General features: G+C 38.7%; 1 protein-coding gene and 1 non-coding gene across 6 annotated transcripts in view; one reads left to right on the forward strand and one right to left on the reverse strand.

The window, feature by feature from the left end:
• The window catches only part of NBAS (NBAS subunit of NRZ tethering complex), a 360,511-nt gene that overhangs the window by 119,737 nt on the left and 217,924 nt on the right, over positions 1-22,850 (forward strand). For all 5 annotated transcript variants that reach the window (XM_045447679.1, XM_045447678.1, XM_045447677.1 and 2 more), the window contains 2 exons: positions 1,005-1,109; positions 1,736-1,872. In XM_045447679.1, coding sequence (XP_045303635.1) covers positions 1,005-1,109; positions 1,736-1,872 — 242 coding nt within the window. The remainder of the gene's footprint in view (positions 1-1,004; positions 1,110-1,735; positions 1,873-22,850) is intronic.
• On the reverse strand, positions 13,877-13,982 carry LOC123581729. The gene has a single exon (XR_006703968.1). It is a non-coding gene; the product is annotated as a U6 spliceosomal RNA (small nuclear RNA).

The raw sequence follows: 22,850 nt of genomic DNA on the forward strand, positions 1-22,850 counted from the left end.
ATTAATTACAATACATCCTCTACATAACGCATACCTTACCCCAGAACTCCAGATCTATCCATCCACTTGCCTTCTGGGAAGCTTCTTTTAGACTTGCTAAAGTTCCAAACTCAACATGTTTGCAAGTGACCTTCTCAACCCTCCATCCTCCCTCCCTCACCTCCTCCACACCTCCTCATTCTTCTCTCTTTCCTACCTCAGTAAATTAATTCAGTCAGCAAATTATTTATTGGTTATTATGTGAAAGCAGTCTGCTAGGTATCTGGGGTTCAACGTGAAACATGGCAGATGTGAGCCCTGTGTCCTACGTGGCAGAGGGGAGATCTGCACCTGCAGTTTCCTTGGCTGACTCCTTCCCGTTTGTCTTTTACGTCTCAGCTTCGGTGCCACTTCTGGGAAGCCTTCTCCGTCCTCCCAAAACTAGTTTCATAGCACCTTTCCTATGCGTGTGTGTTTCCCTTTCTCTGTTCCTAGCTGCTCATTTGTCTTCCCTACTAGGTTTTAAGCAATTTGGAGGGCAGGGCAAGTGTATCGTTCATTGTATCGCTGCTGCCTGTCACGGCGCCCCTGGCACGTAGTGGACACTCGATAAATATTTGTTGAACGAATGAATGGTTCCATCTGCATTTTATATAGATCACCAGCAGCAGTAAGGTTAATCTAAAGTTCCCCTACAGACACAGGTGCTTGTCCTACACAGCTGTGTATAATGGTTGCTTATTTGTTTTTAGCAGGTGGTGGGTTTTGGTTGTCCTACTCTAATGAATTTTTTGCTGCCTATTTCATTTACTTTTTAATTTTCCTTTATATTAACAGCATTTATAAATACAGCCATTTTCACAATAAAGGCAAGAATGCAGATGTACTACTTCAGTTAACAGTTGATAGTTTAATTAATTCAGGGCTTATTTATTTAGGGAGGCAGAGTTGTAAAGGTTTTTTAATATTTTCTTGTCACCCATATTTAAAAGCCTTTTCATTATTAAGTCGCTCTTTCCCCTCAGGAAATCCTGGGAGTACCTCATGCATCTGAACAGAGATATGATGCTGAATTCTTTAAGAAGTTCAGGAATCAGAATATTGTTCTCTCAGCAAGAACTTATGCTCGGGTAATTTCTTTTTTGTAAATAAAATAATTATGGTTATTAACACTTTCTAAGTCTCTGAGCCGTTCGGTTAATGTTATTGCGTGCATTTGCCATTATTTCGTTTTTTGTTGTAGTATTAATGTAGAGAACATGGAACCATATTTAAAAAAAGTTTTTTAATGTTTGTTTATTTTTGAGAGAGAGAGAGAGAGAGAGAGTGAGCATGAATGGGGGAGGGCCGGGCTCGGGCAGGGGGGGCGGGCAGAGAGAGAGGGAGACAGAATCTGAAGCAGGTTCCACGTTCTGAGCTGTCAGCATAGAGCCCGATGCGGGACATCAGCCCACGAGCCGTGAGATCATGACATGAGCCAGAATTGGGTGTTTAACCGACTGAGCCACCCAGGCACTCCTGGAACTATATTTTTAAAAATGTTTATTCATCATTCTGAGTTTTAAAAATAAGTAATTTTCATAGCATTAGATTGAGATATGTGGTGCAGACTAGGAAGAATTGGAAATATTTCAAAGTACCTTTTATATCAGAACTGCATAATGAGCTAATTTTAGGTTTTTGGATGTTGTCCTACAAAATCATTCCTTTTTTTCTGAGGTTTACATTGGAAACTTAACCCTTGCCGTTTGTACAGGAAAGTAATGTACAAGCCCTAGAAATTCTGTTCACTTATCATGGATCAGACCTGCTTCCTCATCGCCTCGCGATTCTCTCCAACTTCCCAGAGACCACTTCTCCACATGAATATTCTGTCTTGCTGCCTGAAGCTTGGTATGTGACTTTGTTTACTGAATTTTATCTTCTTTCTAAATAATAAGTGTTTTGTCTCATGCTGAACAATCTGTATTAAACAAAAGTAATTTTAATGTAATCTTAAACTTTTTTCTGATTATAAAATTATTTCTATTTTATTTTTAAATGATCTCAGAGCCAAAATGCATCTAGCTTAACAGGATGACCTTAATTTAATGAACATGAACTTTTCTTTTTTTATTTTTTTTTGTTTGTTTTTCTCTGAAAGCTAAAAAAAAAAAAAAAAAAAGTCTTTTGATGATAGAAGTGAACAAAAAGAAGCTTGAGGTGCTCTTTTCATCTTCATATTTCTTTTACCTCTGTATAGTGATATGTAAAATGCATTTTGTGAATTTATATTTACAAGTGTTTGAGAATATAATTTATTTTCTGCCCCTTGGCAAAAATAGATCTAATATTAATAGAAATGACTTTTTTCTACTGTAAATTGTTAGTATACATAAAGGGCTATCCCTTAAAAGTAAAGAGGGGGCTACTGTTTCAAAAAAAATTTTTAAAGTAATTTGAGTTCCTTTATGGTTGTCGTCTTCTAATGTCTGCTTAACCATACGATTTTCTGAAATTTCAGAATTGGTTTGCAAAATAGTTTTAAATGCCCAGCGTTGGATTATCTCTGAATGCCCGTGGTTCCTTTACTGGAGCTGCCGTTACCAAGTTAAATTGCAAGAAATACTTTAGGTATATCATATTGTAGTGCTGTGGTGTTTTGGGGGGCGGTAATCAGAAGATAAAGTTACGTGGGATCATTGTGTTGGGATGTGTTGTTTAGACAAATTTTGAAAAGATTGGTTTCTTATGAGTCTTTACTTTCTCCATGTGTTTAAAATGAATATAGTTAAATTTTTTTTTTTTTTTTTTGCTTAATTTTTGTTTCTCAAGGTCATGTTGAGTATATTTTGCTCCAGGTGGAAAACATGAGGAAAAATAATAGGTTTTAACAGTAACCTGTGTCTGTGTCTCCTCGTAATTTTGTGGGACATCCAGCAGGGCGGGGCCTCTTCTAGGAGCCTCTTCCATAAACGTCCTCCTTTTCCTGTGTTCTGATGGTTTTGTTTGGTCTTGTAGCATAACCCCTTTTACAATACATTTCAGTCATTTTCATTTCTGCTCTTCTCCCTCTTGTTCCATCTTTAATAAATATCCAACCCGAAGCCCGAAACCAACTCTTTAAGGCACAGACCATCTCTTACTTAGTTTTGGATCCTCACAGTCCAGGGTTGTACCTGTGCAGTAGAGTGTCTGAAAATGTTTGCTGACTGGATAAAGTAGATCCGCCTTGTGGCCGTTTATAAAAGAGATCAAAAGCTGTCCTGACGGGAGTGCGGTAGAACATACTTCACCTTTAACAACGGAGGCTCCCTGGTGAACGTTCCACCAAGGCTCCCACGGCCTTCATTCACAACTCCGTTGCTCTTTTAGCCTGTGGGTGAAGCCCTGTTCTTCTACCCTGTTTGAAGTTCTACTCTAAGGGATGCCTGGATCAGGAAGATCTAGTTATAGGAATTGTTTCCTTTCTGAGGAAGTTTATTCTTGTTTGAATACTTGGTGTTTGTTTATTTTTAAATCACTTTCAAGTCAGATGAACACAAAGTGTCTGTTTTGTTGGAGTATGAGTGTTCCCCTCTACTTCCCTGCTCACTGTTTGCTGAACACCATCCCCGTGCCTGGCACTATGGGAGGGATTCCGAAGCACGTAAAATATTGTTCTTTCACAGGACTAATCAGGTATGTTTTATATATCAACAGACATTCCTGCTTACAGCGCCACGCTTTCAAACTGAGCAAGAAATGAGCCGAAAAGACTCTAAATACATTTGAAGCTTTTTCTGCCTTTTTTTTTTTTTTTTTTTTTTTTTAACCCCCTCAGTTGCAGTGTTTGAAAACTAGTAACATGATCTTCCCACTTCCTCATTTACTGCCTTCAAGGACTGTAGAACTTTCTGTGCACATGCCTTTTTTTTTCTGGCTGTATGTACTGTTCAGCCACAGAGCCCCCGGCTCATCCTGCTTTATAAAGTGCCCTTCATTGTCTCAACTTGTATTTTGCAAGTAATAATGACTTTTCAATAATCTGTTAAATTGCTTTGAAACAAGTCGCTGAACTCTAAATGTGTGGCTCCCAAAATGCAGAATGGCTGTGTAACTTCTGCTCAGTCTTGAGCTTGCTGTCAGGGTAAGGGCATACAGTCCCCCGTTTTCTCCCTCCTGCCTACACGAGCCTCTCGTTGTCCCTTAAATTGCCACCCTGCCTCGGCCGTGGGGCTGGTTTTGTGGCCAGTGTGCCTCCTGTCTGGTGTGCCCTTTTCCTAGATCTTCATGTGACTGGGCCTCCTACTTCCTTCTGAGTCTCCCCTCAAAGGCTCCCTCTTCAGAAACCCCTTCTCTGACCACTCTCTTCAGGTAGCCTCCACTCCCTCCCACAGCTTTTGCCCGACCCGGTTTTTCTCCATCGCGCTCACACCTAACATATTATGTGGTCGTTTGTCTTCTCCACTTTATCTGATCTCCCTCGGCCATCCTGTTTACGCTTTTACCCTCACTTTAAATCCTCCTTTCGTGCTTTAGTTTCTTCCTAGCATTTATCACTCCTACTTTAGTTTGTGTTCTACTCACTTATTTATTTTGTTCCCCCCGCCCCCTGCCCACCCCAGTAAAACAGCAGCCCCAGTAGGACAGGGATTTTGTGTGTTTTCCCTTCCTTACCCGCCCTGCACTTAGAAGATTGCCTGGCACGTTGTAGGTACTCAGTAAATACTTGTTGAATGAATGAATGAATAAATGAATGAATATTTGAATAGCAAAGCCATAAGGGAAGGGTCTTGTGTCTTGTTCCCCTGTGTAGAATGTACATGGGAGGGTAGGTAGCGTTTTGCATTTTAGAGTTCAAGCTGTGTAATATTCTGGAAAGTGATAGTAGGTTATGCCAGCAAATTGACCTGTTACCTACCCTGTGTTGAGATCCAGTAGGCAGAACTTTTGCTTTGACATTTAACCAAAGTTTGGTTAACCAGTTTTGATCTCAGCAAATTTGATGATTATGATTGCTGGGAAACTTCTGTGGCATGTGGTATTCTTGTGTTGTATATTGTCATTCTTAAATTATCATGTGTGTTTGACGATGATGAAATGCGATCAGGTTTTGTTAAACTTTGAAATTACGTTTTCCATCATAGATGCCACATCCTTTTATTAGCTGTCTATCCTTAGTTTATCATTGCTATAAAATGTTTCCACTTTATAGTGTACTTGACTGTATGAAAGTACAAAGGTGACATTTCTTACTGTCTTTGTTAGCTCCCACAATATGTGTTAATAGAGATTTTTATAAAAGAAATTCTTGTTTATTTTGGGGATTTTTGATACTTGTGGCATGTTTTAGAAAGATTATTTAGATTTTTCATTTTATGCCTCTTTCCCTAGTGTAGAATCTTTTCCAGAATGATGGAAGTAACCTAGTTTAAAAAGTGGTATTTTGAACGGTTGTCTGTTGAAGTAGCATAGCAGAAGAGGGGTGGAAGCTTTGCTATTAGAGCCCGAGTGCCTAGTTCATGTCTTTGGATAACTTTCTTAAATGCACTTTGGTCTTCTCACCTGTAAAATGGACATGAATTGTCCTCAGCATTGTGAGAATGTTTAATGAGCTAATGCATTGCTTGGCACCAAATCAATGCTACTTAAGTGTTAGCAACTATTGTTAGGGTAGAATCCTATATTAGCACCTTGGCCTTGTATACTTCACATGCTTCCTGTTTTAAACTTATTGGCATATTTTTATAATTCCAGAAAAGTTGAAAATACAGGGAGTTCTGGATACCCTTCACTTAGCTTCCCTTTTCTCCTATATAATCATAGCACATTTGTCAAAACTAAGAACTTATCACTGGGATAGTCAGTTCTGCTATAACATGACCTATACATTCCTAAAATCACTGACTGTGTGGGATCCTGCAGTGAAAACCACAGGGCTTATGGGAACAGTGGGATTAGTGGTCCAGGACTCAAAAACTTTGTTCGGTGAAAAAAAGGAATCTAAATGAAAGTCCTGACTAACACTGTTTACATGTGTTAAAGGGTTAATAGGCACACAAATACTAAAATATGGCACTTATGTTGAAAAAGACCTTAGAAGGACTTTGCACGTGGAAGCGGGTGTCGGGAGAGTTGCAGGTCCTGCGTCACTGGGAAGTGGAGGAAGAGGGTGGTTGGAAATCTGGTGGAAAGTGGTGTCACCAGATGTGGATGGGGGCTTCCTAACATACTCTGTGATCCAGGGTTGCTGGTGACTGTCTGGGCGTCTCTGCACGCGTAGCCTGACATGACTGGGTTCGGTTTTCTGTGCACCTAGTGTTTCTCGGGGATGAAATTTGGCATCAGCAAACGCAAAACTTGTGTTATGCCCAAGTTGTTCCCTCATATCTATCACTGGAACAAATTTGCATCTTCAAAATAGGATAGCAGAACCGACTGCACAATACTGCTAACTAAATGACAGATTTATTTGGCTATAATTAGTTTTTCTACTAATATGCTTTTTCTGTTTTCGAATCCAATCCAGGATACCACGTTGCATTTAGATTTCATTTGCTTTTAATATGTAGAAATAAACTCCATTCAATATCTGTCAGTCAGGAAATTCTTTGACACATGTATTTGCTAGATAATGAAAATTGATACTCATATTTATATTCCTGGATTATTTCCAGAATCAGCAAGGAAAGATTCCATTATTTAGTGTATTTGGGGATATTACTGTATTTAAACTATTTTATAATTGTAAGTGGTAAAACTCTGTTGATGGAAGTAGACTATCCAGCTATCCGGCACACTACATTTGTCTCCTAGACGGTGGTAACTTGGCAGTTTGTTTGCTTATAAATATCTGAGTTTTGTTAATTATTTGGCAATTGGAGGTTGGACCGCGAAAGTGTGCTATAACATGTGGATAGATTGTACTTGTGTGAACCATAAAAATGTGTTGACGTTTCTAATTTCTTTTCTGAATTTGCGATTGTAAGAATTATTTGTTGACTTCTAATCATTGTCTGCCTTTAGTTCCACAGTAATTTATGTGACGTACCGTTAAGGCTAACATCCAAAGGGGCTGGCTAAAAGATGTGAAGTGATCAGCTATTTAGATCATCTAGGAGGTCAACCGCATCCCATGTCAGTATATACCTGGCTATTTAGAAACTGCTCTTTTTCTAGAGCATAGAAATTGGAAACCACTTTTGCCTGTGTTCATTTGGAGGCACCTTGAAAAAACAGTATAAGTTGTACGAGCACCTGATGGGCAGAAGCATTCTTCCTGTGACCTGAAGACCTGGGATTTTTTTGTGCCGCGCGTACTTTAACTCGTGTTTGTCCCTGGCATTTTATTCCCTTGCGAACCCTGAATCATTCCTGCTTTTCCTAGGCCTGAATCCCTTTCTGGTGCTCTCTGCCCCACTTGATAACGCAGCATGGTGATAGACCGATTGTGTTCTTCAACAGTCCGATTCAGAATGACTAGATCTGTGTTGCATTTGTAAATCGTATTTTGAACTTTGCATATTTTTGGCTTTGTTAAGTGCAGGGACTGTTAAGACCATTTGACCATTATAATGTTTTTGTTTTATTTTTCAAGAAAAAATTTTTAATTGTAAAAAAACATACAACATCAAATTTACCATTTTAACCACTTTTCAGCATACATTTCCTTAGTAGGTCTGTTCCCCTTGTTCAACCAATTTCCAGAACTCTTTTTACCCTCATGAAACCCTGCACCCGTTAAACAACTCTCATTTTCTGCCCAACCCAGCCCCTGACCACCAGCATTCTGCTTAGTGTGTGTGTGAAGTTGCTTACTCTTGGGTGCCTCCTAAAAGTGGAGTCATGCAGTATTTGTCTTTTTATGATTCTTTTATTTCACTTAGCATAATATCCTCAAGGCATACTCCTCTACTTTCAGTGAAATTAATATTACAATTAAATAGGGCTTAGAGTGGCTTACCATCTCTGGGTCATGTTTCTGTTTATGCTGCGAAAGTACTTCTCAAACAAAGAATAGGATGAGGACGAACTAACTCTAGTTTGAGATGCAAGGTTACATTACCATTATTGCTGGACTTCCTGTGGAGAGCCTCTTCTCCATCTCTTGGTGATAAATAGGGTGTGCAAACTGAAGGGAACTTGGAATATATCTAAAATATATCTAATATATCTTCTAACACTTGTGTTTGAATAGCCAAACATGGAGCCTTTTTCTGTAATTACAATAACATAAAAATTAGGTCCTAAAATAGCAAAACATCAATATGCATTTTATTAAAATTCCAAGTAGGACAAATTTGATTTAGGTCAAATTGATTTGCCTTATAACTTAAGTGATTAATAATTTGTCCTTAAAGAGATCAGATGACATTATTTCCATTCTTCACAACCGAAATATTAGGCAGAAGTTTACTTTTTTAAATTAATTACTTAATATTTAAAAATATTTATTTTTAATATACATCCAAGTTAGTTAGCATATAGTGCAATAATGATTTCAGGAGTAGAATCCAGTGATTCATCCTTTACATATAACACCCAGTGCTCATCTCAACAGGTGTCCTCCTTGATGCCCCTTGCCCATTTAGCCCATCCACCGCCCATACCCCCTCTAGCAACCCTCAGTTTGTTCTCAGTATTTAAGAGTCTCTTATGGTTTGTCCCCCTTCCTGCTTTTATATTATTTTTGCTTCCCTTCCCTTATGTTCATCTGTTTTGTATCTTAAATTCCACATATGAGTGAAGTCATATGATACTTGTCTTTCTCTGACCAATATGATAGTGACCATGATACGCTCTAGTTCCATCCACGTTGTTGCAAATGGCAAGATTTCATATGTGTATATATATATATATACCACATCTTCTTTGTCCATTCATCTGTCAGTGGACATTTGGGCTCTTTCCATACTTCGGCTGTTATCGATAGCACTGCTGTGAACATTGGGGTGCATGTGCCCCTTCAAAACAGCACACCTGTAGTCTTTGGATAAATATCTCATAGTGCAATTGCTGGGTCATAGGGTAGTTCTGTTTTTAATTACTTGAGGAACCTCCATACTGTTTTCCAGAGTGGCTGCACTAGTTTGCATTCCCACCAGCAGTGCAAAAGGATTCCTCTTTCTCCATATCCTCGCCGACATCTGTCATTGCCTGAGTGGCTAATTTTAGCCATTCTGACTGGTGTGAGGTGGTATCTCATGGTGGTTTTGATTTGTATTTTCCTGATGATGAATGATGTTGAACATTTTCTCATGTGTCTCTTAACCATCTGCATGTCTTCTTTGGAAAAGTGTCTCTTCGTGTCTTTTGCCCATTTCTTCACTGGATTATTTGTATTTTGGGTGTTGAGTTTGGTAAGTTCTTTATAGATTTTGGACACTAACCCTTTATCTGATATGTCATTTGCAAATATCTTCTCCCATTCTGTTGGTTGCCTTTTAGTTTTGCTGATTGTGTCCTTTGCTGTGCAGAAGCTTTTTATTTTGATGAGGTCCTAATAGTTCAATTTTGTTTTTGTTTCCCTTGTTGTGCAGAAGCTTTTTATCTTGATGAGGTCCTAATAGTTCATTTTTGTTTCTGTTTCTCTGGCCCCCGGAGACATGTTGAGTAAGATGTTGCTGCGGCTAAGGTCAAAGAAGTTTTTGCCTGTTTTCTCCTTTAGGATTTTGATGGCTTCCTGTCTTAAGTTTAGGACTTTCATCCATTTTGAGTTTATTTTTGTGTATGGTGTAAGAAAGTGGCCCAGGTTCATTTTTCTGCATATTTCTGTCCAGTTTTCCCAGCACCATTTGCTGAAGAGACTGTCTTTATTCCATTGGATATTCTTTCCTGCTTTGTCAAAGATTAGATGGCCAGAGGTTTGTGGGTCCATTTCTGGGTTCTCTGTTCTTTTCCATTGATCTGTTTTTGTGTCTTCACACAAAACTGTCTTCATAATTACAGCTTTGTAATACATCTTGAAGTCCAGAACTGGGATGCCTCCAGCTTTGGTTTTCTTTTTCAGGATTGCTTTGGCTTTTTGGGATCTTTTTTGGTTCCATACAAATTTTAGGATTGTTTGTTCTAGCTCTGTGAAGAATGTTGGTGTTATTTTGATAGGGATTGCATTGAATATGTAGATTGCTTTGGGTAGTATCGACATTTTAACAACATTTGTTCTTCCAATCCATGAGCATGGGGTATTTTTCCATTTTTTTTTTTGTGTCGTCTTCAATTTCTTTCATAAGCTTTCTATAGTCTTCAGCGTATAGATTTTTCACCTCTTTGGTTAGGTTTATTCCTAGGTATTTAATGGTTTTTGGTGCAATTGTAAATGGGATCGATTCCTTGATTTCTCTTTCGGCCGCTTCATTATCGGTGTATAGAAACGCAACCAATATCTGTACATTGGTTTTATGTCCTGCAACTTTGCTGATTTCATGGATTAGTTCGAACAGTTTTTTGGTGGAGTCTTTTGAGTTTTCCCTGTGGATTATCATGTCATCTGTGAAGAGTAAAAGTTTGACTTCTGCCTTGCTGATTTGGATGCTTTTTGTTTCTTGGTGTTGTCTGATTGGTGAGGCTAAGACTTCCAACAGTATGTTGAATAACATTGTTGAGAGTGGACATCCCTGTCATGTTAGCGGTGGGTCTTTCATATATGGCTTTTATGATCTTGAGGTATGATCCTTCTATCTCTATTTTCTTGAGGGTTTTTATCAAGAAAGGATGCCATGTTTTGTCAAATGCTTTCTCTGCATCTATTGAGAGGATCATGTGGTTCTTGTCCTTTCTTTTATTGATGTGATGTGTCACATTGTTTTGTGGATATTGAGCCAGCCCTGCCAGGTATAAATCCCATTTGATTGTGGTGAATAATTCTTTTAATGTGTTGTTGAATCTGGTTGGCTAGTATGTTGTTGAGAATTTTTGCATCCGTGTTCATTGGGGAAGTTGGTCTATAGATCTCGTTTTTAGTAGGGTCTTGGGTTTTGCAATCAAGGTAATGCTGTAATGCTGGCCTTGTAGAATGAGTTTGGACGTTTTCCTTCCATTTCTATTTTTTGGAATATCTTCAAAAGAATAGGTGTTAACTCTTCTTTAAATGTTTGGTAGAATTCCCCTGGAAAGCCATCCAGCCCTGGATTCTTGTTTCTTGGGAGATTTTTGATTACTCATTCAATTGCTTTACTGGTTATCCGTCTGTTCAAATTTTCTGTTTCTTCCTGTTTCAGATTTGGTAGTTTACATGTTTCTAGGAATTTGTCCATTTCTTCCAGATTGCCCAACTTATTGGCGTATAATTGCTCATAATGTTCTCTTATTATTGGAAGGAAAGCCTTCTTGGAAGAGGGAAGGTTTTCTCTAGATCTTGAAAGTTGAGTGTGATTTTGATATTGGGAAGTTCAAAGAGGAAAGAGTCATCTGAATATTTAACATGAAGTTGTTTTACCTACCCAGTCTTTACCTGAGTCTTTACCTGTGTTATACTGTTTAGTCACGGGGTACAAAAGATGTTGCCAATTAATTTGTTAGTTGAAATGAATTAATGCAGAGGATTTCCAGTAAAACAATCAGGAATCTCTTTTTATGTTTTTATGTACCTTGCTCTTGTTCATAAAGATTTCTTTTTTCTTCTCTGAAATTTTTAAAAAGCAGTTTCTGTTGGTCATTCTATTGGTCATTCCCACCATATTTTTGTTGTTGTAATGGAAATATTATCTAAACTGTAGCCTGGATGATGAAATAATTATGGAAAAAATTGGGGCATCACATTCATTTGTTTGATTCCAAGAGAAAAATAAAAGTGTTTCTTTTCCCTTTCACATTGAAAAGTTGATTAGTTACCTAATCAGAATGCAATTCCCATATGTACAGTTTATTTCTGAACTGCTGTGAACAAAGAACAATACATTGGGTTGTATTTAGGCTTGAAATAAGTATCTGGTCTTCTGTGGTGACTATCAGTACAGAAGAATATAGAGTCCTCTACAAATGTTGGATATGTTGGCACTTTCTGGATCCAAGGATAACTTGGCGTTTGGATCAGAAAGGAAAGGCTCGTCACCTCAACTGTCTGGGAATAGGGTCTGGGGCTGGCAGTGGGGTGATTGGTTTGCATGTCTCCTGGCACTGTGGGCACGTTAGATCTTGACTCCATTAGTTTTTGTCTTTCTGATTATTTAAAACCACAAAATGGATTTAGGACAATTTCCTTGATTAAGAAGGTAGAAGTGAATCTTATTTCAGAGGAATTTGTATGGGCTTTGGAAAGTGTGTTGATACTTGTTGTGTATTTGGTACTCTGAGAAGTACTAAAGAAATAAAGGTGTACTGATTTGTTCATTTCCTGTTTGGAGCATGGGACTCTTTTTTTTTTTTTTTTTTTTTTTTTTTTTAATTTACAAACCAGTTTTACGTTTCACATGTAATTCTCACAGCATGTTTATGGGATAAGCAGAGAAGGGAGTTCTATTCCTGCCTTCAGGCAGAAAATTTGAAGGGCATTAGTTGAAATATATGCTGAAATAGGGAATTATTTTAAAAATAATTTTAATTGCATTATCATTTTACATATGTATATGTAACATTGTCCAATGTTTTTAATATGGCTTAATACAGTTAAAGTTTCTGATTTATTTGAAATTAAGATCTTTTTGAGGGAGTACTTTTTTTTTTTTAAACTAATACATTCTCCTAAAAATCTGTTACTAAATTCAGCATTAGCTAGTGGTAATGATACTCTTTTCATGGAGATGACATTTTTCTTTCATTATTCATTTTCCTCCAAAGTTTAAGTCTCCTGACCAATAATTCAGTACATGTGATCCTTAAGTAGATTATAACATCTTCTGAATGGTTGAATTACCTTAGGGAAATAGTCCCTATAATTCTTCTTGATCACACAATGTCTTTTCCAGTCAAGATTTCATTAATATGTAAATACTTGTCTGTAACAGCAGTGAATCTCTTTATCACACTATATTTAATTAACATATAAATAACCCTGTGAGACACTTTCCCAATTTCTGATATAGGCAAGCCTGTTTAAATATTGTATTTGTAATAAGAAAAATTCTATTAAGAATCAAATTCATATTTCATACACAAAGTATATGCATTATTTTAAGAAATGTTTTGACCTCCATGTGTACTCCATTTTTAATCCTAAAAGTTTAGCTACTATTTGTAATGACTGTAGGAGAAAAACTCCATGACATACGTAAACGTTGGGATCACGTGACATGGCACTGACGCGCATCAGTTTCTTCAGGTGTGGAACGGGGACGTTGTGGAGGTATTGGGATGGTTAAGTCATTGAAGAGAGCTGTCGTCTGTCACCGTTGCTGGCATGTCGCTGGCGTTCAGCATACAGCAGTGGTTGTAGTAGCAGAGGATAAAGGAGTAGCAGTGACAGCAGCTGTACCGGTGTTTTGGGTACATGTCGATAAGAATGTTAGTTATGGATATCTTTCAGCTTCTAGTGCACTGATGAATAAACAGAATGTGTATAACAGGGAGTATTCCTCCCTGATGACACTGATGCTGGGATTGCTCCTCTGGGACAGGACCCCTTATCCTGGTATCAGGTACCCGAGTTTCCAAATGATCACTCCAGAAGTTGCTTAGCGAACCTTATTTCCAACGCAGTGAAAGGTTTTAATTTCATTTTTGATTGAATGATACGTACAGGAAAACGAACAAATCGTAAGTGCACAATTTGCTGGATATTTGGATGAGACCAAGAAAGACGTTATCAGCATCTCTTACCCCCTCTCCTGTTACCATCTTGCAGTCCTCTCATCCGAGAGGACTGCTTGTCCTGACTCCTGACGTCACAGCCTAGTTTCATCTGTGAAACAAACGGAGTGGCTTGTGAGCACTGTTCTCCCCTCTCAACAGAGATCAGATTTCTTCTTCTTCTTCTTTTTTTTCTTTTTATATCTTGTTGGAAAAAACAGACCGCTTCATGAGTTTGGGCGTCATTCTTGTGAAGCGGCCATGCTGATCTTCTCTGTATCGTCCTGATTGCAGTATATGTGCCACGAAGAGAGCACCAGAGATGAGATTTCTGATGTCCTTCAGATTGAATACCTTTCTAATGCTGGATGTACATTGATATTTTGGTTCTTTTATATTTAAAGTGTGTTTCTTATGGACAGAATATACAGTTGACCTTTGAACAATGTGGGTGTTAGGGGCACTGACACCCCGTATGGTAAAAAAAAAAAAATTCCACATTTAAATTTGGATTCCCTCCAAACTTAACTACTCATAGTCTACTGTTGAGTGGAGCACTTACCAATAACAAAAACAATTAACACACGTTGTATGTTGTCTATATTATATACTGTATTCTTACAATAGGGTAAGCTATGGAGAGAAAATGTTATTTTAAAAATCCTCAGAAAGAGAAAATAGTTATAGGACTAGATTGTATTTATCAGAAAAAAATCTATATAAGTGTGCCCACGTAGTTTGAACCGGCGTTTTTCAAGGGTCAACTGTAATTGAATCTTGCTGTTTTATCTAATCAGGGAATCTCTGCCTTCTGATGGTCATGCTTTGGCTGTTTATATATAATGCTTAGTTCAGTATGGTTCAGTTTAAAGCTAACACTTTGGTATCGGTTTACCACTTGTTCCGTTTTTTCTTTGCTTGCCTTTTTCTGTTTTCCTGCCCGTTTTAAGTTTATTTATTTATTTATTTATTTATTTATTTTGTGATAGAGACAACCAGTGTGGAAGGGGCAGAGAGAGTGGGGGGACAGAGGACCTGCAGCCAGCTCTGTGCTGACAGCAGAGACTCCGATGTGGGGCCCGAACTCCCGAACCGTGAAATCATGACCTGAGCTGAAGTCTGACGCTTAACCGACTGAGCCACCCAGGCACCCCTCCTGCTTTCTTTTGAACTGGTTCCTTTTAGAATTCCATTGAATCTCCCTTATTGGGTTATTAGCTATACTTTCTTTTTTGGTGATTGCTGTAGCGTTTACACTTCTGTAGTTATGATAGTCTACTGTCAAATACTATAATAGAACTTCAAGTATAAGATAAGAACCTTACCACAGTATTTTTCCATTTTCTCCCTGCTGGCTTTTGAATGACTGTTGTCATATATTTAACTCTTATATATGTTATGAACTATACCTTTTTATCATTTTTGCTTTAATGAGTAAAAATGGGGGCTCCTGGGTGGTTCAGTCAATTAAGCGTTTGACTCTTGGTTTTGGCTCAGGTCACGATCTCATGATTCTTGGGTTGGAGCCCCACGTTGGGCTCTGTGCTGCCAATGTGGCGCATGCTTGGGATTCTCTGTCACTCTCTCTCTCTGCTCCTCCCCCTCCTCTTTCTCTCTTTCTCTGTCTCTCAAAATAAATGGATAAATTAAAAAAAAAAACAAAACTAAGGGGTGCCTGGGTGGCTCAGTTGGTTAAGTGTCTGACTTCAGTTCTGGTCACGATATTGAGGCTCATGAGTTCGAGCCCCACGTCAGGTTCTGTGCTGACAGCTCAGAGCCTGGAGCTTGCTTGGGATTCTGTGTCTCCTTCTCTCTCTGCCCCTGCCCTGCTAGCATGCTTGCTCACTCACTCTCTCTCAAAGATAAACATTAAAAAATAAAGTAAGAATGAAATATAAAAAATTAAAAATGTGTTTTATATTTGCACATGTATGTACTGTTCTGCTGCTCTTCATTGCTTTTAGTAGATCCAAATTTCTATCTGGTATCAATTTTGTTTGGTCTGAAAGACTCTGACATCTCTTGCAGGGTTAATCTGCCGGTGATGCGTTCTCGGCTTTTGTATGCCCAAGGAAGTCTTTCTTTTGCCTTTGTTTTGGAAAATACTTTTGCTGGGTGTGGGATTCGAGGCTGTCACTTTTCTCCTGTTAGTCTTTCAAGGGTTTCCCTGCACTGTCATCTCCCATTGTCCTCCATGAGGTCGGTTGTCATTCTTAACTGTGCATTTTTACAGCATGGGTCTTATTTTCTTTGGATGCTTTTAAGATTTTCTTCATAACTTGTTTTGAGCTTTTGATTATGATGCTCCTTGACGTGGTTTTCATCGTGTTTATTCTCATTGCTGCTGATTGAGTTTTCTTGGATCTACACCCAATTTAGGAGTTACGTGCTTAGTACTTCTTCAGATACCGTTTCTCACTCCACCTCCCCTCCTTAAAACACACCCTCTTTTCTGGGCCACCACTTCCATGTGTGCTGGCCACTTGATCTTGTCTTACAATTCATTTTTTTTTTTCGGCGTTTTTCTGCATTTCATTTTGAATAGTTTCTATTACTATGTCTTTGTAAATAGGTTGCTTCTGCAATGTCTGCTATTAATGCTATCAGTGCGTTTTTCATCTCTGCTGCTGAATTTTCATTCCTTGGAGTATGATTTGGATTTTTAAAAAATTCTCTATGTCTACCGCATGGTATATTGGTGTTTTAAATAAATTGGTAATTGTCCTGGTTACAGGCTATAATTTCCTGCTTTTTTACATATCTGGTATTTTTGATTGGATGCTGGACATGTGGGTTTGTTCATCTCACTAGTTGAGTTCCTATCCTGGTTGTTATGGAACATACTTTGTCCTTTCCCATAATGCACTTTTATTTAATCACACTGTGTGTGTGTGCTCTAAAGTTAGCTTCTCTGTGAAGTTGATCCAAAAGGATTTCTTAATTTACAGTGGGTTAAATTAATCTGTAATGGGTTTCCTTAATCTGAAAATTATAGAAAATGACCTAGCAATACAGGTATAGGGCTATTTATTTGATATTTTTTGTTAGTGAATAACTTGGAGCCTGTTTTTATTCCAGGGTCAACTCCCTCGCCTCTTCCTGTACTTCTTGTTTCCGATTGGGTGAATGAGTGCTTATTAAGTAGTAGGAACCTATATTAAAAAATATAAGACCGGGGCTGCTGGGTGGCTCAGTCAGTTAAGCCGCCAGCTCTTGATTTTGGCTCAGGTAACGGTCTTGGCAGTTTGTGGGTTCGAGCCCCACATTGGGCTCTGTGCTGACAACACGCGGAGCATGCTTGGGATTTTCTCCCTCTCCTCTCTCTCTGCACCTCCCTCGCTCTCACTTGCTCACTTGCTCTCTCAAAATAAATAAATAAGGGGCGCCTGAGTGGCTCAGTCGGTTGAGCATCCGACTTTGGCTCAGGTCATGATCTCGCGGTCCGTGGGTTCAAGCCCCGCGTCGGGCTCTGTGCTGACAGCTCGGAGCCTGGAGCCTGTTTCAGATTCTGTGTGTCTCCCTCTTTCTCTGACCCTCCCCTGTTCATGCTCTCTCTCTGTCTCAAAAATAAATGTTAAAAAAATTAAAAAATAAAATAAATAAAACTTAAAAAAGAAATGCCATTTCCTCCAAATTCTCCAACACGTTGCTTTCTTTCTCTTCCTACAATCTCTAGTTTAACTTTGAACCTCATCAGCAGTAGAGATATATTAGAATTACTTGCACTACAGATACCTGGACCATTGTCTTCTAACCACAGCCAGCGCAATTGATATGAGAGCCTCTCCCTCTTCATTTCTGGGGTTTTCATTTCTTTAGTTGTGACTGTAAGTCAGTCTGCAGTGTAATTTGGCCTAGACCCAAAGAACTCATGATGGAAAGGCTGTGGATAGACACGTACAGCAACATCTTAAGGCAAACCACCTTTGTGCTTCTTTGTCTAAAGCTTAGGACATTTCACATCTCTGTGCTTATGCATACTCATACACATAGGCCCAGAGTCACCTGCAATTTACAGTATTACAGTGTTCCTGAGGGCACGATATACAATAGGAAGTTGTACAGTCCTTTGCAGAAATCTTAAATCAGAAACATTTGAAAGAACACTAAAGTACATTGTCTAAATCTTTAGCCACAGAGCAAGCATAATGATCTTAAGCTGTAAATACCCCTGTAGTTCAGTGGTTGTTTTTGTTTACTTATTTATTCAAATTCATCCTTTGGTCCTTCCGTTTGTCCATCTATCCATCCACTAAGTATTTAGTGAGCTTTCAATGAATGCCAAGTATTGTACTAAGAATATAAAAATGACTAACACTTTGAAAGAACTTATAGTTTAGTGAAGGAGCAAGACACAAATAAATAATTGTGCATATCTTACTTATGATGAGGTTATATCTCGATAAACCCATTGCTGAAAATACTAAGTCAAAAATGCATTTAATACACCTAACCTACTGAATATCATAGCTCAGATTAGCCTTCCTTAAGCATGTTCATAACACTTAATGCTAGCCTACAATTGAGCAGAATCATCTAACACAGGACTGTCTTATAATAAAGTGGTGAGCCTCCTCATGTAATTTATTGACTACTGTACTGAAAGTGAAAAACAGAATGGTTACATGATTACAGAAGGGTTGTAAGTAAATTGATGGTTTATCCTCCGTGATCGCTTGGTGGACTGGGAGCTGTGGCTCCCTGCCGCCATCCAGGATCGTGAGAGAGGACCATTACCGCGTGACCCTAGCCCAGGAAAAGACCCGACTTCAAAATCCAAAGTACAGCTTCTACCAAGTGCATATCCCTTTCACACCATCGTAAAGTAAAATAATTATAAATTGAACCATTCTAAGTGGAACCATCTGTCTGTAATTCTGTGCAATGACAGCAGTAACGGGAATACATACAAAGCTTAGTCTTATGGAAGAAAGTCAGGGAGGCTTGATCTGGGAACATCACAGAAGGTTTCAGTTTTTTTTCTCTTCTAATGATCACTGCATTGATTGGCCCAATTAAAGACAACATCGTAAATATGCATTCCATGGATCAAGACTACTTTTCTATCCATTCAGATCAGGTTAAAGTGCTGAATTTATAATTTTTATGAGCCTTTTTAAATATCAATCTACATTTTTTTCTTCCTGTTGCCACTGTATACAACTTGGCTTCCGAAGTGTAAATTTTTCTTTTTTTTTTTTTTTTTTGAAGAGTTTTTCAAGAGTTAGAGTAACACAATGCTTCCCTTGTCAAGCATTGCTGAGTAATTACTTGATTGAATCACTTTGCTGAGATTTTTCTGTAAGTTAGGTACTGAGGGTGTAAAGTGCCCCTACTCCGAAACCCATGTGTACAGATAATCTCAGTAGCAGTGAGGTGTATGCTGTAAAGGAATCAGTCCTAGCTATGTCGTCTTAATTGACTTTTATAGATTTCATTTATTGGTCAGATTAATTTTTTTCCTTTTTTAAGTTGAAATATAGTTGACACACACTGTGGGTCAGATTAGTTTCAATGTCAAATTAGTTTCACAACATAGTGATTTGACACATTTATACATTATGCTGTGCTCACTGCAGTGTGCTTATCGTCTGTCCCCATACAGCACTGTTACAATACCATGGACTATATTCCCTGTGCTGTGCCTTTATTCCTGTGACTGATTCATTCCACAACTGGAAGTCTGGATCTCCTACTCCCCTTCACCCATTTTGCCCATCCCCCACCCACCTCCCCTCTGGTAGCCATCAATTCTCTGTATTTATGGGTCTGTTTCTACTTTTCCTTTGTGCATTCATTTGTTTTGTTTTTCAGATTCCACATATAAGTGAAATCATATGGCATTTATCTTTCTCTGTCTCACTTACTTCACTGAGCACAAAACCCTCTCGGCCCATCCATACTGTCACAAATGTCAAGATCTCAACCTTTTTTAATGGCTGAGTAATATTCGTGTGTGTGTGTGTGTGTGTGTGTGTGTGTGTGTTTGTGTGTACAGTCTTCTTTATCCGTTTATCTATTGATGGACCCTTGGGTTGCTTCTGTATCTTAGCTATTGTAAATAATGCTGCAGTAAACATAAGGGTGCACATATCCTTTAAAATTAGTGTTTTCATTTTCTTTGTGTAAATATGCAGTAATGGAATTGCCGGATCATATAGTTTTGAGGAACCTCCGTAGTGTTATCCACATTGACTATGCCTGATTTGCATTCCCACCAACAGTGCATGAAGAAGGGTCTTTTTCCTCCCCATCCTCGCCAACACTTGTTATTGCTTGTCTTTTTGAGTCTAGCCATTCTGACACATGTAAGGTGATATCTCATTGTGGTTTTGATTTGCATATCCCTGATGATTAGTGATACTGAGCAATTTTTCATGTGGTTCAGACTAAGTTTTGTATCTTGACTAAATCTTACCTTTCCAATTCTTAAGGGTTTTTGTTGTTGTTGTTGTTATTTGTTTTTGAGAGCTCTGATTTTAGAATTAAGATAACATCACTGGGTCCGTTCCTACTGATAAATCATTTATGCATTCACTCAGTAAGTCAGTGAAGATTTTTGAGCCCATGTAGTTTCCTTTCCTGCAAATTTATAATTGTAATATCTAGCTTATGGGGTGTTTGAGGAGGAAATGAAATAATGCATTTATAAATTATTATTCATGTAACACTATGCCTATATAACTAGGAGTTGTGATGGATGCAAAGGAGTACTTACAAGAGTGGAATATTCACATTAAAATTTTTTTAATTTATTTTTGAGAGAGTGAGTGAGTGGGGGAGGGGCAGAGAGAGAGAGGGAGACAAAGAGGACCTGAAGCCGGCTCTGCACTGACAGCAGACAGCCCAATGTGGGGCACGAACTCGGAAACTGTGAGACCACGACCTGAGCTGAAGTTGGACACTTACCTGACTGAGCCACCCGGGGTTCCCCTGGAATATTTACTTTTAATGGGGAAACAAAATATATACTAGGAACTTAAGAACATAATAGAGAAGTACCCCAGGAAAATCAGAGAAGAAGGTACTACCTGTATATTATCATAAGGTTAAATAGGAGTAAATGCCAGATGAATTGTCTGGTTATTAATAGTGAGAATTTAGGAAGAAAGCAGTCTGGCCTGGGATGGTCCGAGAACATCCGTGAGAGGCGGGGATTTGAGCTGGAACAGGTGGGAGTCAGATGGGTAGGATATCCTAGTGCTTGAGAACGCAGGCTCTGGAACCAGGCTGTTGGGTTCAAATCCAGCTGCAACTGTTAGTTGTGTGACTTTGCACCTTAGTAAACATCTCTGTGCCACTGTTTTCTCTCCTGTAAAAGGCAAAGATAATGTCTGTCTCTCGAGACTGTTGACTTCATGTATTCATGAATATGTATAATCGCTTACAACTTTATATTTGTGCTCATACATAGTAAGCACTATGTCTGAAATGTCCATTCAATGTAGGTCTAGAGGTAGGACTATGCGCGATCTTGAAGGGTGACAGTGGGGAAATTACACTTCCTGTGGCTTGGGATCTGCTCAGGCATTATTTTGCCATTTTATTTGGTTATATGAATAAAAGGAAGATAAAAAAATTCTTTTCCTCTCTAATCCTTTTGTTCAAAGTCTCTTAGCACCAAAACCTTACAAAGGTCAGAGCTTGTAATATACGGTGATACAATTCATAAACATTTTGGCACATTTCTTTAGTTTTGTAGTTGATAAATTCAGATGTCATATACTTCTATCTTTGTCCTGGAAGGTTTTTCTGGTTTAATTAATAGACCAAAGGAGATTTGTCAGGGTCTTGTTATCTTCAAGTAATGTGAAAGGAGAGTTTTGCTTTTATTCTCTCTACTGGTTTTATGTCAGTCTAAGTAACAGAACAGGGAGTGAAATTGGATTTCTCTTGTGTTACTTCCCTGATGGTAGTTGACACGTGTAGTTTTGGGTCTCCCCAGGATGAGGATCGTCCTCATCAATCCTTAGTTGGCTCTTAGACCTCAGATCTTTCAGTATCATCACATGTGATATAGGTTCTCCCCTTACTGCATGAAATCCTGGCAGTGCTGAAACTATAGTTGAGTTTATGCTACAAATGAAAGTCATAACTTACCAGTTTTAGGTTGAGCACTTATTTTGATAGGTGCAATATTATAAATATAAATATGAAAATCATCATAAAAATAGAAACATTTATAAATATTGGTTGTGTGTAGGGGCGCCTGGGTGGCGCAGTCGGTTGAGCGTCCGACTTCAACCAGGTCACGATCTCGTGGTCCGTGAGTTCGAGCCCCGCGTCGGGCTCTGGGCTGATGGCTCAGAGCCTGGAGCCTGTTTCCGATTCTGTGTCTCCCTCTCTCTCTGCACCTCCCCCGTTCATGCTCTGTCTCTCTCTGTCCCAAAAATAAATAAACGTTGAAAAAAAAAATTAAAAAAAAAAAAAAAAAATATTGGTTGTGTGTAGCACCAAATGCTGAATGTAAAAATTACTACATAAATGTTTTGTTTGGGGGATTTTTTTTTTAATGTTTTCTGTTTTAGCTTATTCTTAGTGAAATATATGCCATTGAAGTTGGGTTTGAGAATGCCTTTTTTTCTCCTACTAACTTTCCTTATAGCAAACATAAGTATTCGTTGTTCGGGGACCTTGAGTGCCTCTTCCTCAAAATCAGGGCCCCCTGTCCAAGGGACAAGGGAGGTGGTGGTGTAGGTGATAGTTTTCCTATCACTGACCTCTCTCTTCTGTCGCCCTTGTTTTATTGACAGCAAACATCTTTGTGAAGAGTAGCCTTTTTTTTTTTTTTAACGTTTATTTATTTTTGAGACAGAGAGAGACAGAGCATGAACGGGGGAGGGTCAGAGAGAGAGAGAGACACAGAATCTGAAACAGGCTCCAGGCTCTGAGCTGTCAGCACAGAGCCCGACGCTGGGCTCGAACTCACGGACCGCGAGATCATGACCTGAGCCGAAGTCGGCCGCTTAACCGACCGAGCCACCCAGGTGCCCCAAGAGTAACCTTTCTTAACCTTTCTGACAGTTTCTTCCTTTGGAGTTTGTGGCTTTCCCTTAAGTGTCAGTGATTTTGCAGACCAGTTCTCAGAAATAATCAAGCCACCCTTTGCCTGTGGTAAAAAATTTATCTTCAAACTTTGCGTTAAGCATTTGGGAGAGAGGTGATGCCTTGTGGATGCTGTTGCT

The sequence above is a fragment of the Leopardus geoffroyi genome, chromosome A3, assembly GCF_018350155.1.
Source record: "Leopardus geoffroyi isolate Oge1 chromosome A3, O.geoffroyi_Oge1_pat1.0, whole genome shotgun sequence".
In the NCBI taxonomy this organism is placed as follows: Eukaryota; Metazoa; Chordata; class Mammalia; order Carnivora; family Felidae; genus Leopardus; species Leopardus geoffroyi.